The sequence below is a fragment of the Halichoeres trimaculatus genome, unplaced genomic scaffold, assembly GCF_033239565.1.
Source record: "Halichoeres trimaculatus isolate MK-OKI-2021-1 unplaced genomic scaffold, fHalTri1.1 fHalTri1_scaffold_4, whole genome shotgun sequence".
NCBI lineage: Eukaryota > Metazoa > Chordata > Actinopteri > Labriformes > Labridae > Halichoeres > Halichoeres trimaculatus.
This window is the reverse complement of record NW_027437182.1, coordinates 31,278,941-31,294,020: the sequence shown is the minus strand read 5'-3', so window position 1 is coordinate 31,294,020 and position 15,080 is coordinate 31,278,941. Positions and strand designations below refer to the sequence as shown.

The window sequence follows — 15,080 nt, the reverse complement described above, 5'->3', positions numbered from 1 at the left end:
ATAAGTCAAGGTCATTACTAAAAGTGGTGTGAAATTCTGACTTTTTAGAACGTAGCTTAATATGAATAAGTTATCGCAACAAAAACTTGTCAGTTGCTTCAAATGTAAAATTTTTAGTTGGTTGCAAAACTCAAAAACCCAGTGCAGAGAGTTGCCCTGAAATTTTGAGTTGACGCAACTTGTTTATTTTTACAGTGTCGTTAAACATGAATTGTATAGAATAACTGGCTGACATAAACACCCCTCTGTTAACAGTTTCAGGGCTCATTCACTGTCACTCTTCTCTCACTCACCCATTAGCTGGAGGGGAAACAGCCCAGTGTGCCACATACCAGAACTAATGAAGCAGAGGCTGAGCGAGCAGCCGGAGGACACAGGAAGGCTTCAGTGAGGCGGAGGTAAACCCTCAACTCTAATAATTATTACTTTCTGGATTAACAAGAAAAACAAAGAACTGAACATAAACTACCCACAGCAAACGCAGAAACCCTAATTTCATGAATGGCATGTTCTCACAGGTGAGTGTTGCACAGTCAGGCTCGCGCATGACTCAGCCAATCATCGCGGGACTCTCTGTTCCCAATTCACAACTTTCAAAACATTCGCGCGTGGGGCTGTGGGCTGAGTCCAATTACATCACCAGCGGTCATAAAACAGGAGAGCGGCTCAGACTGTAAAGAAGAGGCTCTGAGTCAGACCTGGAGAGGACACGATCCACGCTTGGACGTAAAACCAGCCCAGACCATGAGGACACCGAGCCCGCGCTGCTGCAGCATAAAGGTAGGCGTCAGTCTGACAGACAGGGGGACAGAGAGGAGGCTGCAGGGCTGGACTACCGTAAACCGTCCTGTTTTAACCTGCAGCACTTATTCTCTTGTTGTATATATAACTATCTGATTTATTCTTGGTGGATTACATCACGTTACCTGATAATAAAACTTGAGTTACTGTCAGACATACCTGTGAATTCCTCCTGACTCCTGTCTCAGTCAGTGAGCTTCACCTCAGATTAACAAGCAGACACAAAGGACAGGTAGTCATGCCTCGTGGCCACCTTTAAAACTTCAAACTTTTGAGCTCAATTTAAGCACTTGAATCTTTTTCACAAACTGTTAATGCCAGATGATATTTATTTTTAAACTGAAACAAAAATAGATTTTTCATGTTTGCAGCTGAAAGCATTTCTCTGCACAACATTGGAAAATATTTGTAATTTGGACGACAGTGACTAATTCTTGCATGTTTTGCATCAACAGCAGCTCAAACTCTTAAAACAGAAAAATTCATAGATGACATACACCAAAGTTGTTAATTAAGTTGCTATATTAGTCAAGGTGCAGACATATTTTATGATTCTATTTTCATATTTTCAGAAAAAAACGGCCATAATATAAACATTAGTTTATAAAGTTGGAATGAATTGACTGTGATTTGCAAAGGTTGATTGGGGTTTAATTCTCACTGTGATATGTTTGGAAGATACTGCTCAATAAAGCTTTGAGAAGATATACACTTTATTTAAAAAAAAAAATCATTGTCCCAAAGATTTAATGACAGGATGAAGATAATACTTTATTCCAACTTCATGAGCAACAGTGTATATTTAGTTTATGTTCATACCAATTAAAAAAAAAAGAATAATAGGGAAAAAAAAGAAAATCTCTCTGAGTATAAAGAATCTAGGGCATGATGAAATGATCAAAACTTGTAACTGCCCGAAAGTCAAAAACCTCTAAATGTTGCCTTCAGTTTCGGTCACTGAAGACCAATAAAAACACCAGCTTGTCACATTTTACAGCTTCAAACCAGCAATTGTGAAGAATTGCACAATGAAGTTTAAGAGAAGTTGGTTGTACATTAAATTATTGCAGCTCTCGTGGTTTTATTTGGCCTCAGATGGATCTGATTAAGTCAGAAAGTTTTATTTTCTGTTGTTAAATACTGCAGTGAGTCAGTGTCCAGCTCCATCTTTGGCTCTGATAGTGAAACCTCGCTGTGAGTGCTGACTAAAGGCAGAAACGCTGTTACCTCACAGTGCTCAGCCGGCAGTCGTTGTACTTCACTGTATGGCAGGGATGTGAGAGAAACAGTTTGTTCCTGCGCTCTGAGTAATAATGAGGCACAACTCCACGAAGCTTTCAGCGAGTAAACCCAGCGAGAAATGACACGTCCTCTCAGCCGTGTTGTGTGTTGTCTGTGATGTGTGACTAATACACCTGTGTCCTCTAACTTCAGAGGAGTGAAAGATGAACAGCTTTAGAAACTCCTTCACTCCCAGGTAATGGTTTATTTAAGCTCTGTTTACTTTGTGCAGACTGTGGTGGGTCCAGGTACCACTAATCTTCTTGTGTTTATCATTTTAAGTCTGTGCTTAAAAACCCAGGGGTGTTGAAATCAAGATGTACAAATATGAGGAAGGTGGGTAAAAAAAATCAGACATCCTGCAGACATCTTTCACCCAACCTGCACAGCATGAACATACCTGAAGTTCAAAGCTGAGTCTATTTAGATAAGGGGAGTATTCAGAATAGAAGCAGCAGGAAACATCTCTCTGTGAGCTGATTTTCTTTCCTGTGGTGGTGAGAAATCAAAGCTGAGGAGTCTCTTCCTACAATATCTTAAAGCCAAAACTCTTGATTACAGTTTGCCTCCTGTCCAGAAATTTCAATCAGAGTAAAACATCTCCTTTTCACTTGGAACAAAATCACTACGAGAGCATTCAACAATGGCTCCACATGGAGCAATCACGTCCATCCGTCTTTTCTTGACAGAAGTACACGCTGCTCAGCGCTCTGCTCTTGTGTTTATGCTTTCATCAGGACGTTCTGTTTGTTTTTTTTTTTTCACAACTTCGAATCTCTCGAAGCTGCACCCAGTCTGCAAACTGAGTCACTCCATCAAGCCCTCTGTGCCAACTTCCCAGCCAGGTTTGTGCTCAGGGGCACGCTGTGTTTACATCCTGAGCGGGAGAAATGTTCGAAAGCTCTGAGCTTTCTCTTCTCTTCTCTTTTCTTCACACCTGAGCACAAATCAGCTCCTGGCACATGCGTGTGTCTGCAGTTAAAGCAGAAGTTTAGCGTTTTGAGGGTGATTCATGCATCTCTCATGTTTGCTCACTCAGTCAAAGCTAAACACTGTAGATACAGAAAAATGGAGGGCACAACAGCTCTCCAAAAGTGAAGACAAAACATAAAAGCCCCATCTTCACCAAGCAGTCTGGTTTAGATCAGTACAGTTTGGTACGGCTTGGATTGGTAAAGCCTTAATGGTGCCCCCTCTTGGTAGGCGGTGTGTAAGCTGGTTGCTGATAGCAGCATGTCACAGTCTACCCCACTAATAAATCCAACAAAGAAGAAAAACGCGACACAGTATGGAAGATTTTAGCATTTCGTCTTCTTGACAAGATCCATGTGGCTCTTTGTTACAAAGCACAATCAAGTTGTTTCATTGAAGGCCATGAGGAGAAATACTTCCTACTTATGCAGGAAGTGATGACTCTTTCGACCAATCAACAGACTGCACTGTTGTAGCTCCACCTTCTGGGGTCAGATTAGGGCTGCACGATTATCGCAATCGCAATGTCAGCAAATGCAATTCAGATTTTTCTCCATTATAACCAAGCAAGTCTGTTGACTCATCATGACACAACTTTTTTATTAAAATCGCAAACACAATCGCAATCGCAATATTGTCCACCTAATCGCAAATCGCACCTTTTCCCCAAATCGTGCAGCACTAGGTCAGATCTGTATATCTGGCACCTCAACGAGAGGGTCCCAAAGAGTGGAACGGTACAGTTTTTGGGGATCTATCCCAGGATAGGTCAATCAAAACACCACCAAACATATTTCCACCGACATACAGAGACAAACCAAACTGAACCGCTTGATGGAAACGGGGCTTTAGAGCTCCACCTACTGATTAGCTGCAGTTCAGGTCATGAAACCTGCCTGTTCTGTGTCAACGGATGGAATACATCAGTATTTCTCAGACATTGTTTGTGCTGTTATTAGAGATGTTAACAATTAATCCAGTATCCAGTAATTGATGTTTCGCTCATGCTCAGACACGCTTCTTGTTCCGATCCCATCAGGTAGAGATAAACAGCACGTGTTCTCGTATTTCATTCAGATGTCAGGGAGGTGTTTGGAGCCTCATCATGTGTCAGTGTGAGCCAACTGGCTGGAGGTGTTGCAACCAGAGCTGCAGCCGTGCACCTCCAGGGCTCTTCTTTTTGGAGAGCAATCCTCAACAGCTCCTGCTGCTAATGGCTTTGACTCCAGTGTTCATGATCCTTCACAGGATATTCCTCCACAGATTAGTGGAAAGTTACTGCAGAGAGACTGACAAAGCTGGCACACCAGTGCCTCTGTACACCGGCAACACCAGCACCTCCTAAACAGGTGTTTCCTGCTGCCTGACTGTTTATAACCTCCTGACACCCAGCCACGTGAAAAGCTTATTTTTCTTAATCAGAACAAGAAGAAAAAATACTGAGCACTGTGAATTCTATTTTTTTTTTGTACAATTTCAGGTTTATTTTCAGTCTTAGAAAACCCACCTCAGATTGTTCGAGTCTCGCTCTGTTTGACTGCATGTCTGCAGAGATTCATTTGTCGCCTCCTTGATTTTCACTTTCATCAGTTCTGCAAATGAAATGCATTATGCTGCTGTCGGGAAGGAGCAATAGGATTTGAAAAGAATGAATTTAATAGGGTCATTGTCACAGGAAAAGCCCAGATTTTAATTGATAATGATCTTTACAAGTATAAAAATACCAAATCTGCATCCTTAGTTGATATGTTACTTTCTTTTCGGGTTAATTTTTGTCCATCTTTACATTTTTCTGAGGAGTTTTTCCTGTAATTCATGACGTTAAGAAGAATGTCTAAAGTAACAAACAGAGGACTAACATAGGAGAGGACAAATACCGGAGTCTTTGGACTTCTTCCACAATCGTTCCTTTCATCCCTTTTCCTTTCAACTATCCTGTGAGACCTCAGACTGTTCCTTTTTTTTTCTTTTGACCATTTTCAAGGTCAGGGCCTCATTTTAGACGAAAAGAAAAAACCTCCAGTGTCATTCTGTCACAGCAGCACGCGTCCCTGAAATAAAAGCTTCTGAAACCTCAGAGTGGATTTCCCTCCATTCTTCCCCTCACAGCGGGGGTGAAGGCTGGGACAAAGAGGTCTAGACGGACGGAGCTGAGGGAGTTTAAAAAAAGGTAAATAGACCTGATCCAACCCGACACAGCGAGAAGACCTGATTTCAAGGCTTTTACTGAGGGTTTCCTCAGTAACTTCATTCACCAGTTTATAAAACTCAGTGAATTTTCTGACAAAACTTTGACATCGTGCAACAGTAAGTCACTGAGAAAACCTTACCTGGCGTGTTTTACCTTTAAAGGCACAGTAAGGAGTGTTTCATGTTCACCTCTTAGGATGTGATCTGTAGTGTGAGTCCTGATAGGGTTTCAGATAAGCAGAGTGTTTTATATGCATTTCTTGTTGTGGTTGTGACATTATTTTTCCTGACTATTCACTACACACTAATTGCTTATCTGTGTATATGTGTGTCTGTGAACACATCAGGGACGAATTCTGCGCAAACTCTGTGAATGTGCAACCATGTGGGGACAGAAATGACGTCTGGTCATGTAGCAACATCAATGGCTAACTGTTTGCAACTATTTTATTCATGTATAATATGAATGCAACTGGATGTAACATTTCTCCATCTGAGACAAATCTTACTCCCGTATCAGCTTAGAGGACAAAATATCCTGTCAAAAGAAATAACAGACAAACTTCACCACCAAATTTCTAAAGAGAGGCGCTTTAAGGTGAGCAACAAAATTGACTCAAATTTCTCACAGAAAATCACATGCACTGAAACTCACTAAAGAAAAATGACCCCTCCTTTGGCTGATAATTTAATTGAACAATGTATGTAGGTCATGAAGAGGCGTCAGTATGAGTGAGACTATTCAAAACCACTTCACACCTCCTCACAGCGGCTTTAGTATCGAGCAGCATTTGACGTGTGATGACGTCTGGGGTGAAATTTTGCTTTTGAGCGGATTAGGTGTAATCAAAATTATTATGTGTTTCTTGAAAGCCTGAGAGTTTTAACTCAAACATAATTACATCAACATCATCACTTTAATGATATATAAATCTACCTCCTTTGAATGCTAAAAAGATTTTAAAGAAACACTTACAAAGCGCCGACTTTTTGTTTAGCTCTAAACCTTAAACAAAGAAACTCTTCACCTGCCAGCAAATGTCGAAATCATTTAGATAATTGAGCCCATTTGATGTAAGGCGAAGATGAGGAATCAGAAAGAGTGTCAAAGCTTCTATTGTGTGCGCTAACAGCCGTAAAGCCAAGTTTTAATAGGAGAATTAAGTGTTCTGAGACAGACAGAGTTTACTCTCCTTCAGCCGACCTGGCAGCTGGTAAACACCCTGAAAGCTCGGATTTATCTCTGTTTTCTTTGCAAATTCACTCCTAATCTCAGTGCCTATCTTCAGCGTCATTCCTACATTCATGGCCCCCAAGGAAATGAAATCTGGTACACAGAGTCCTACGAGTGTCCATGAACGCCTCACAGCAGGCGGGAGGTTTGTCCAGTTCACCAGGCGCTCGTCCAGCGGGACTTTAAAATTTCCACTTCAGAAAAATCAAGCATGGAGACGAACAAATTATCACCAAGAGCTGCGTAATTGGCCGACAGTGATTCCAAAATCAGTGAATCATGTATTTTATGACTCTGAGGAGGCGAGCTGTTAATTTGTAGGAAAACTTGATGAGTTCATGTGTTTCAGTTTGATACTGTTGTTTATCTTTCACCAGAGCAGCCTGAAACTCATAATGATGGACACTGTCTTAGAGACTCTGTCCAGTAAAACTTCACCCTGCAGCTCTTTCAGCTCTTTGGTGTCTTTTGGCTTGTTGTTTTGATTTTCATCCAGCAGCATTAATGCTCTGCTTCAGCACAGCTCTGACAGCATCGTTTCCAGGCAGCTGCTTTCAATACAAACAATCTAAATAAGACAAAACGCTCATCACAGAAGACAGAGAGAAACTCGCTGGTGCTCAAAGTCCAGCTTTTAGCGACTAGAGGCTGTTTGGAGCTTGGAGGACAATCAACAGGTGTTAGCATCCATAATGATGTGAATGTTGCAGCAGGTCTTTAACTCACTGGATGTTAAAGACTGTGAGTTCCAGTTTTGATGTTTGTGGAGCATGTGTACGCTTTGGGGTCAAATATTTCTGCAGTTAGATTTTTAAAAACTTGATATGTGCTGCACCCTGAGCTGTTTTTTCCAAGTGTTCCTGCCTTTTTGACCTTTGTGAGTCATAACCCTGAGCTTTTTATTCAGTATTACAACTATTGCAGAATTGCTGCAGAGTGATATGAACATCATTGTAGGAATTTTACCAGTTATTGCTGTGGTTTCTCGCCTTTTTTGGGTGGCGACCTCATTTTGACACCTCAAATTTTTGGTGGCGACACTTTTTTTCCAAGAATTAGTTTTTGATCGTTTGTTTTTCTGTGTGGTTCAAAAACAGAGTAACCAGGATTTGCGCACAAAGTTTTCCCTTATCAGGATTTAGCAATGTTTTATTTACAAGAGTGAACACTGATACTGAACAAACACTCTCTTACATAATGAATTATAAAAAAAAGTACATCACATTGCTTTTGTTTCAGCTTCATTTTGTGTTTAATAGTGTTTCTCTCTGCTCACCTTGCTGCAGGCTTTCAGAGCCAGGTGCTGTAGCAGACAGAGCAAATCTAATCTCTGATGTAACATCCAATCAGGAACGGTGCTCTGACTTGATATACGCAGGGGCACTAAATCCAGCTTCACACAAGTTTTTACTTTGAAAAGGAAGAATGAAAAAGACAGATGTCTTTCTGTCTTGTTTTCTGTTCTTTCCAACTGACTGCAAGTTTGTGTTTACACAGGTTGAAGTGAGGGAACTCAGATAGTGAAAACCATAGGCATATACAAACACCAGACGACTCGTGCACGCTGTGAGTCCATGGGAAATAATGTTGTCACCATTGGGGCCATTCTGGGACAGGTCTGCTGCTCTATCATTTATAGCATTAAAGTCAATGGAGCATGGACTTTGAACACTGCAAAAACCTAAAATCTTATTAAGTGTTTTTGTCTTATTTTAAGTAGAAAGTGTCTTATACTCAATAATGGGCTAACCACATTCAACTTATCAGTCCAGAAAAATGTCTTGTTTCAAGTTATTTAAAGGCAAAAATGAGGTCTAAATTGCTTGTAACAAGTCAAAAAATCTGCCAATGGAACAAGAAAAATTTGCTTGAAACTAAAATAATTTCTTAATACAAGTAACTTTTCCCTTGTTTCATTGGCGGATTTTTTTAAACTTGTTACAAGCAATTTAGACCTCATTTTGTTGTTAAATAACTTGAAACAAGACATTTTTCTGGACTGGTCAGATGAATGTGGCTCATGTTAAGTCTAAAAAGACATTTTCAATTGAAAATTAGACAAAATCCCTTGATAAGATTTTATTTTTTTGCAGTGAAATAACTGTAGATTGCTCAATTTTCAACCCATTGTCAAATGACTTGGTTTGTTATAAACTTTAGAGATGTAGTTTTTTAACTACATACTTAAATATAATTAAAAACCATTGAATTCTCTCATTAATTCACTCATTCTTTGAACCTCTTGTCCTGTTCAGGGTCGAGGTTTGGCTGGAGCCTATCCCAGCTGTCATTGGGCGAGTACACCCTGGACTGGTCGCCAGCCAATCACAGGGCTGACACGCTAGTCTCTGTGGCTTCTTGAGGTTAATTCTGGGACGGTGGTCCCCCCATATAGATGTCTTAAATAACCCGTCAAATTGTTCAAAATATTTCTGTGGAAAATCTAGTGGCAGGGCTTGAAGTAGGTATTGGAATTTGGGGATCCTAATCATCTTGAGTACATTAGCCTCACCCCAAAGAGAAAGGTAAAGGTTTAAGATTGTTGAAGATTGTGTGTGGCGTTCTGATTAAAATAAAATTTCGGTAATTTTTTTTAACCAATAACTGACATTTCAGGCGATGCAATGTGGGGTCCCAACCCCAAGGTTGAAGAACACTGTGTTGTTGTATCACATCTTGAGTTCCTCGGTGATCCCCTGTTTGTCAAACTTCAGTGTGTTTCTGAGCTCCTGTGAGTGGTCTGTGTTAGTTTTGGCGCGCCATTGTGGTATCTCTTGAGTCTTTGCTTGCTTTGATTTTTGAGGGTTTTTTTTACATCTCACAAAAAATGCTTCAGTGTGAACAGATTTATCAAGTCTTTTCTGTAACATCAAAAGTATCTGTGTTGCTCTTCTTCTGAATCCAAAACTATTCATTTACAACAAACGTGAAGGAGTAACTCAACTTCACTCTAATGCTTCAGTTTGCTGGAATACACTGTGCCAACTTCTGAAGTCTGACTACTGAAACTGATTCCTGGGCTTTGGTATCAACTGGTATCGATACTAATCATATCAAATACCAGTTTCAATACAAGGATGAGACTGAGAATGATGTTGTGGCAACTTCAGGCTTTTCTACTTTGAGTTGAATAGATGAGCCCGATATATTGGTCCACACCACCTCTATCAGATCCAGCTTTTTTGAGTCTGTTTGGACTTAGAACCGAGAACTGATACCAGTATCAGATTAGTGCACCCCTACTTTTGCAGATCATTAAATGCATCATATGTAAATTTAGCCTGTTTCTTATAGAGGTGTCCCAGTCCGATATTGATATCAGATATCAGTTCGATATCAGCAAAAAAACAAGTATCGGTATCGTATCAGAATGCATCTAAAATCTTCGATATAAGCAGTTTCTGTTACCCATTGGTTAATAATAAATGAGCTAGTTTTTCCTCATACCTTCTGTTGCTGACTGCTGTTCTTTGTTTGAATAATATCACCATCTTCTCAGAAGCTTTAAGTTCTTTGCCGTAAATCTCAGTTATTTTCTCCTGGTCTTCAAATGAACTCAACTCCTTGAATGTTTGTTTTGTATCTTTAGCGTCACTGGAGCAGCAAACATTAAGTATTTTGTGTCACGTTTGTGAGCAGTTGTTTCCTCTTCACTCTCCTCCCCACAGTTTGTGCACAGACATCATTTCATCTCTTTCAGTGTCAGGTTTGAGCTCCACTGGGTGAACTTAATGTCAGCTCAGTTTGACGTCGAGGCTGAAAACACTGAAAAACTGTATTTAACACAAACCCTCTGGTACTTTTCTGGGACTCCTCATATGAGATGACACTGCGGTTACTCTGAAATTGTCTCTTTTCCCAGGAACAGTTTAGATGTCTCAGGAGGAGGGAGGATATGATTTTTAACCTTTAAGAAATTGTTCTGTTCCTGTGAGAGTGGAGCCAAGTGACTCTGCTTAAATCGCCAGCGGTGCAGCTGGCATTTATAACTAAACCTTGTTTGCTTTGGATGCATCGCTTTTTAAAGTATTTCAGAGCAAATCAACATTTGCAGCATGTATTGACACTGCAAAGCAAGCATTTCTTTGTTTTTCTCATGTGGTGACAGATTCTGCAGATTGTTTTTTCTAAGCTGACTCTTTGTATCTTTCTCTTTTGGCATCTCGAGCTCTTTCTAATCTCCCTGTCTCCACCTGTTCAGCTGTTCGTCCTGTGCCATGGCCTCCTGCAGTTCTCCCAGTTGCTCTACAGCGCCTACTTCAAGAGCACCATCACTACAATCGAGAGACGCTACGGCCTCAGCAGCTACTCCTCAGGAACCATTTCCTCTCTGAACGAGGTAGGAGCCAACAAAAACATATCCTCACAGTGATGGATTTATTTCAAGGATATCCACGACAAAGGAGGAATCAGAGAACAAGCCGCATATCAGAATCACACTTCCTGACAACGCGGGCTGGACTCGGTATTTTGAAGCTGTTTTATCACAGAAACAAAGGGTCAGGAATAAAACAAGAATGCACGGTACGTGCTCTGTGAGGAAGAGGTCGTGGGGATTTAAACACAACTTAGATAACATGGATAAAAGGTTGTTTTTAACTTTCTGACATGCAGTGTGAGGGACACAGGTAAATTATTAATTCACTGTGTTAGCGTTGCTTCCAACTAAGGCTCACTACGTTTTTTTGCAGCACAGAGCTTCGTGACATTCAGCAGCAATTTAGGGTTAAAGTCTGATTCTCTGGATTGGATTTAACATTTGACATTTTCTAAAAACTGGCAAAAATCACATATAGTGACGAGGGATATAAAAAAATGATTAGTTTGTTATTGGTTTCTGCCTTGTCTGAAGAATAAAGGAAACAGTGCATAAAATGTGTTTTCTTTTATCTGTAACTTTAAGGCATTGCAGGGACTTTGTAGTCTTAGTTTTATGCATTTACCTGTTCATGATCCACGATTTAAAGTGGCAACATTTACATTATCAACAACAGAATTGGTCATTTCTAAATGCTATTTCCCAGCGTCCTGGTCGGGTCAGGCAGTGCTGATTCACGGCACATAGTCTCTTTGATAACATCACGCAGGCCAACAAAATTTAGCAGAAAAGAGAAGAAGAGTCCTTTTTCTTGAAGAAAACAATTCCTTGGATTCATTTTGTCGTAATAGTGGACAAAAGAAAAAGGAGGTCAAAGCAGAAGAAAGTTAAACAGGGGAGTGATAGAGCACAGGCTAAAACATGGATTAAACTGTTAGTGATAATGTTGATTCCAACCCACAGTCAGCAGTTATTCTGCAGTGGTCTGTTCAAACTTGAGAGTCTATCAATAAAATGAAGAGTGAGGTTATGTTAGCTCTGATTGGTGAGGTTGGAGTTGGTAGATGAACTCTGGTAGGACATAACCAGGATTCACTGAAGTTACAGACACGTCTCTGAGCACCGGGCTGTGAGGAACACTAAAGAGATAGTCTGCTCACCTTCTGAACACTAAACTACAACCTGAGTTTACAAAGTTTGATTGTTGTCACCTTTCAAACAACAGCTCAACATAACAAATAGATAAATTACCTTGGCGCTTTGCATTCTGGGAAAAGTTGACTTGAACAAAGAAAAGTAGAGTTGAAAAGAAGATAAGCACAACGCCTTAGTAAGAGTCACGTCTTTATGACAGTGGGCAAATCTCTACCTCTTCTGGCATAAGATGGCCCGGCAATAAATGTTTGGCCAGTTGTCCTCACAGAGCCTCTAGAGAAGTTTTTCACTTCTCTCGTCTCCTTTGCTGTCTGCATATCTGAGCTTCAGGGGGTCAAACTTGTTACAGTTCTGGGCAGAACTAGCAAGGTACACGCTGGACCCAAAAGCGAGGCGGAGGCAAGGAAGCAGTTTAAGAGTTTTTATTGCACAAAGGGAGTAAGTGAGAATGAGAGTCCGGTTTGTAGCAGCTCTCTCCTGAGAGCGCTGGGCACAGAGAGTTGTGGCTGTGGAAGGTGGCAAGGGCTGTAGCAGTAGCTCGAGGGAGGCACTAGGACAAAGCAGCACAAAGACAGGATCAGCAAAAACTCACAGAAAAAGATACTCAACAATGTGAGGTCAGTATACTCAACACGAAGGAGACCAAACTACCACGAAGCAAGACGGAATCCACTGGCGCCGGTCCACACCTGACGAGCGTCTTAAGAAGCCGGCGCCTGATTGAAGATCCGCTGCAGCTGTGCCGGCTGCAGCCGCGGGAGAGAGGAACAGGGAGGGGAGGGGGAAGGAGAGGAGCGCTCCCAGAGCGCAGCAGATTCACCACAGTACCCCCCCCTCAACGGACGCCTCCTGGCGTCCTACCAGGCTTCCCAGGGTTGGCACGGTAAAAGTCATCAATGAGAGAATTGTCCAAGATCAACTTACGGGAAATCCAGGATCTCTCCTCAGGACCATAGCCCTCCCAGTCCACCAGGAATTGGAATCCCCTCCCCCGGGGACGGACGTCCAGAATCCGGGAGACAGAGAAGGCCGGATGGTCATCGATGATCCGGGGGGGAGGGGGGGGGACGGCTGGAGGACTAAGGTCACTGGAGGAGACAGGCTTGATTAGTGACACATGGAATGTGGGGTGAATCCGAAGGGAGGCAGGCAATTTCAACTTTACACATGAGGGGTTGATGACCTTTACCACTGGGAAGGGTCCGATGAACCGGGGCGAGAGCTTACGTGCATCCGAGAGGAGGGGGAGGTCCCGGGTAGAGAGCCACACCTCTTGGCCTGGCTGATACACAGGAGCGGGGGAGCGATGGGCATCAGCCAGACGCTTATTCCGGTCAGCCGTTCTGAGGAGCGCCGCCCGCGCCTCCCGCCAGATGGTCCTGATGCGACGGTGGTGCTCCCTCACCGACGGCACGGCCACAGTCTGTTCCTGCTCAGGAAACACAGGGGGCTGGAAACCGTTACAGACCATGAAGGGGGACATACCTGTAGCCGAGCTGGTGAGGGAGTTGTGGGAGTATTCAATCCACGGCAGGCAGGTGCTCCAGGAGGCAGGATGCTGGGCCGCCACACACCGGAGCGCAGACTCGAGATTCTGGTTGGCCCGCTCTGTCTGGCCGTTGGTTTGAGGGTGGTATCCAGAGGAGAGGCTGGCTGCTGCGCCCACCGAGGAGCAGAAATCCTTCCAAACCTGGGAGATGAACTGGGGTCCTCTGTCAGAAACTATGTCCGCAGGGATACCGTGAAGCTTGAAGACGTGGAGGACAAGGAGGTTGGCAGTCTCTAGAGCAGTTGGGAGCTTGGGCAGGGGAATGTAATGAACCATTTTGGAAAATCGGTCAATAACGGTGAGTATGACTGTGTTACCTTCGGAGGGGGGCAGACCAGTGATGAAATCCAGGGCGATATGGGACCAGGGCCGACTAGGCACAGGGAGGGGGCGCAGCAAACCAGCAGGCGGGTGGTGAGAAGCCTTGCCTCTGGCACAGACAGAGCACGCAAGGACAAACTCCCGTGTGTCCTTGCTCATGTTGGGCCACCAGAAACGCTGCTGTAAAAACTCGAGAGTGCGGGTCACTCCGGGGTGGCAGGCCAGCCTCGAGGAGTGTCCCCACTGGAGGACTTTGGCACGGGCGGACTCGGGAACAAACTGCCGATCCTTGGGTCCTGTCCCTGGATCTGGTTGGGCCTTGAGAGCTTTTTTAACCTCCTGTTCTATCTCCCACTGAGCTGCTCCCACGAAACAGGAGGAGGGAAGGATAAAATCCGGGTCCTCTGAATCCGTAGAGGGGGAATGAAGGCGAGAGAGCGCGTCAGGTTTGGTGTTCTTGGAGCCAGGTCGGTAGGAAAGGGTGAACTCAAACCTGCTCAAAAAAAGGGACCACCGAGCTTGTCTGGGGTTGAGTCTCTTGGCTGAGCGAAGGTAAGACAGATTTTTGTGGTCCGTCCATATGATGAAGGGGACGGCAGTCCCCTCCAGCCAGTGCCTCCACTCCTGCAGAGCCCATACCACAGCCAGCAACTCTCTGTTACCCACGTCGTAATTGCGCTCTGCTGGAGAGAGGCGTCGGGAAAAGAAGGCACAGGGGTGAATCCTTTGGGTGGATGAATCCCGTTGGGAGAGCACAGCTCCTGCTCCTGTGTCCGAAGCATCCACCTCCACAATGAACTGGAGAGAAGGGTCAGGATGGCGGAGGATGGGTGCACTGGTGAACAGCGCCTTCAGCTGGTTGAAGGCTGTCTCAGCCTCAGGGGTCCACAGGAAGGGAGAGGAGGTAGAGGTTAGACGGGTGAGCGGGCTAGCCACCAGGCTAAAATTGCGGATGAACCTCCGGTAGAAGTTAGCGAATCCCAGGAAACGCTGTAACTCCTTACGAGTGGAGGGAGGGGGCCACTCGGCAACCGCTTGGATCTTAGCCGGGTCCGCTTGAAGTTTACCCTGGGCGATGATGTAGCCAAGGAAGTGCACAGAGGAAACGTGAAACTCGCACTTCTCTGGTTTGACGAAGAGCCTGTTCTCAAGGAGACGCTGGAGGACAGAACGGACATGCTGCTTGTGTTCCTGAAGATCTCGGGAGAAGATCAGTATATCATCCAGATAGACAAAGACAAAGCGGTTCAGCATGTCAC

General features: G+C 43.5%; 1 protein-coding gene across 1 annotated transcript in view; it reads left to right on the top strand.

Annotated features, from left to right (window-relative positions):
- Window positions 1–306: 306 nt before the first annotated feature.
- Window positions 307–15,080, top strand: part of slco2a1 (solute carrier organic anion transporter family, member 2A1) — a 35,914-nt gene continuing 21,140 nt past the window's right edge. The window contains exons 1-3 of the mRNA XM_074668039.1: window positions 307–398; window positions 519–780; window positions 10,680–10,817. Coding sequence (XP_074524140.1) covers window positions 745–780; window positions 10,680–10,817 — 174 coding nt within the window. The 5' untranslated portion in view covers window positions 307–398; window positions 519–744. The remainder of the gene's footprint in view (window positions 399–518; window positions 781–10,679; window positions 10,818–15,080) is intronic.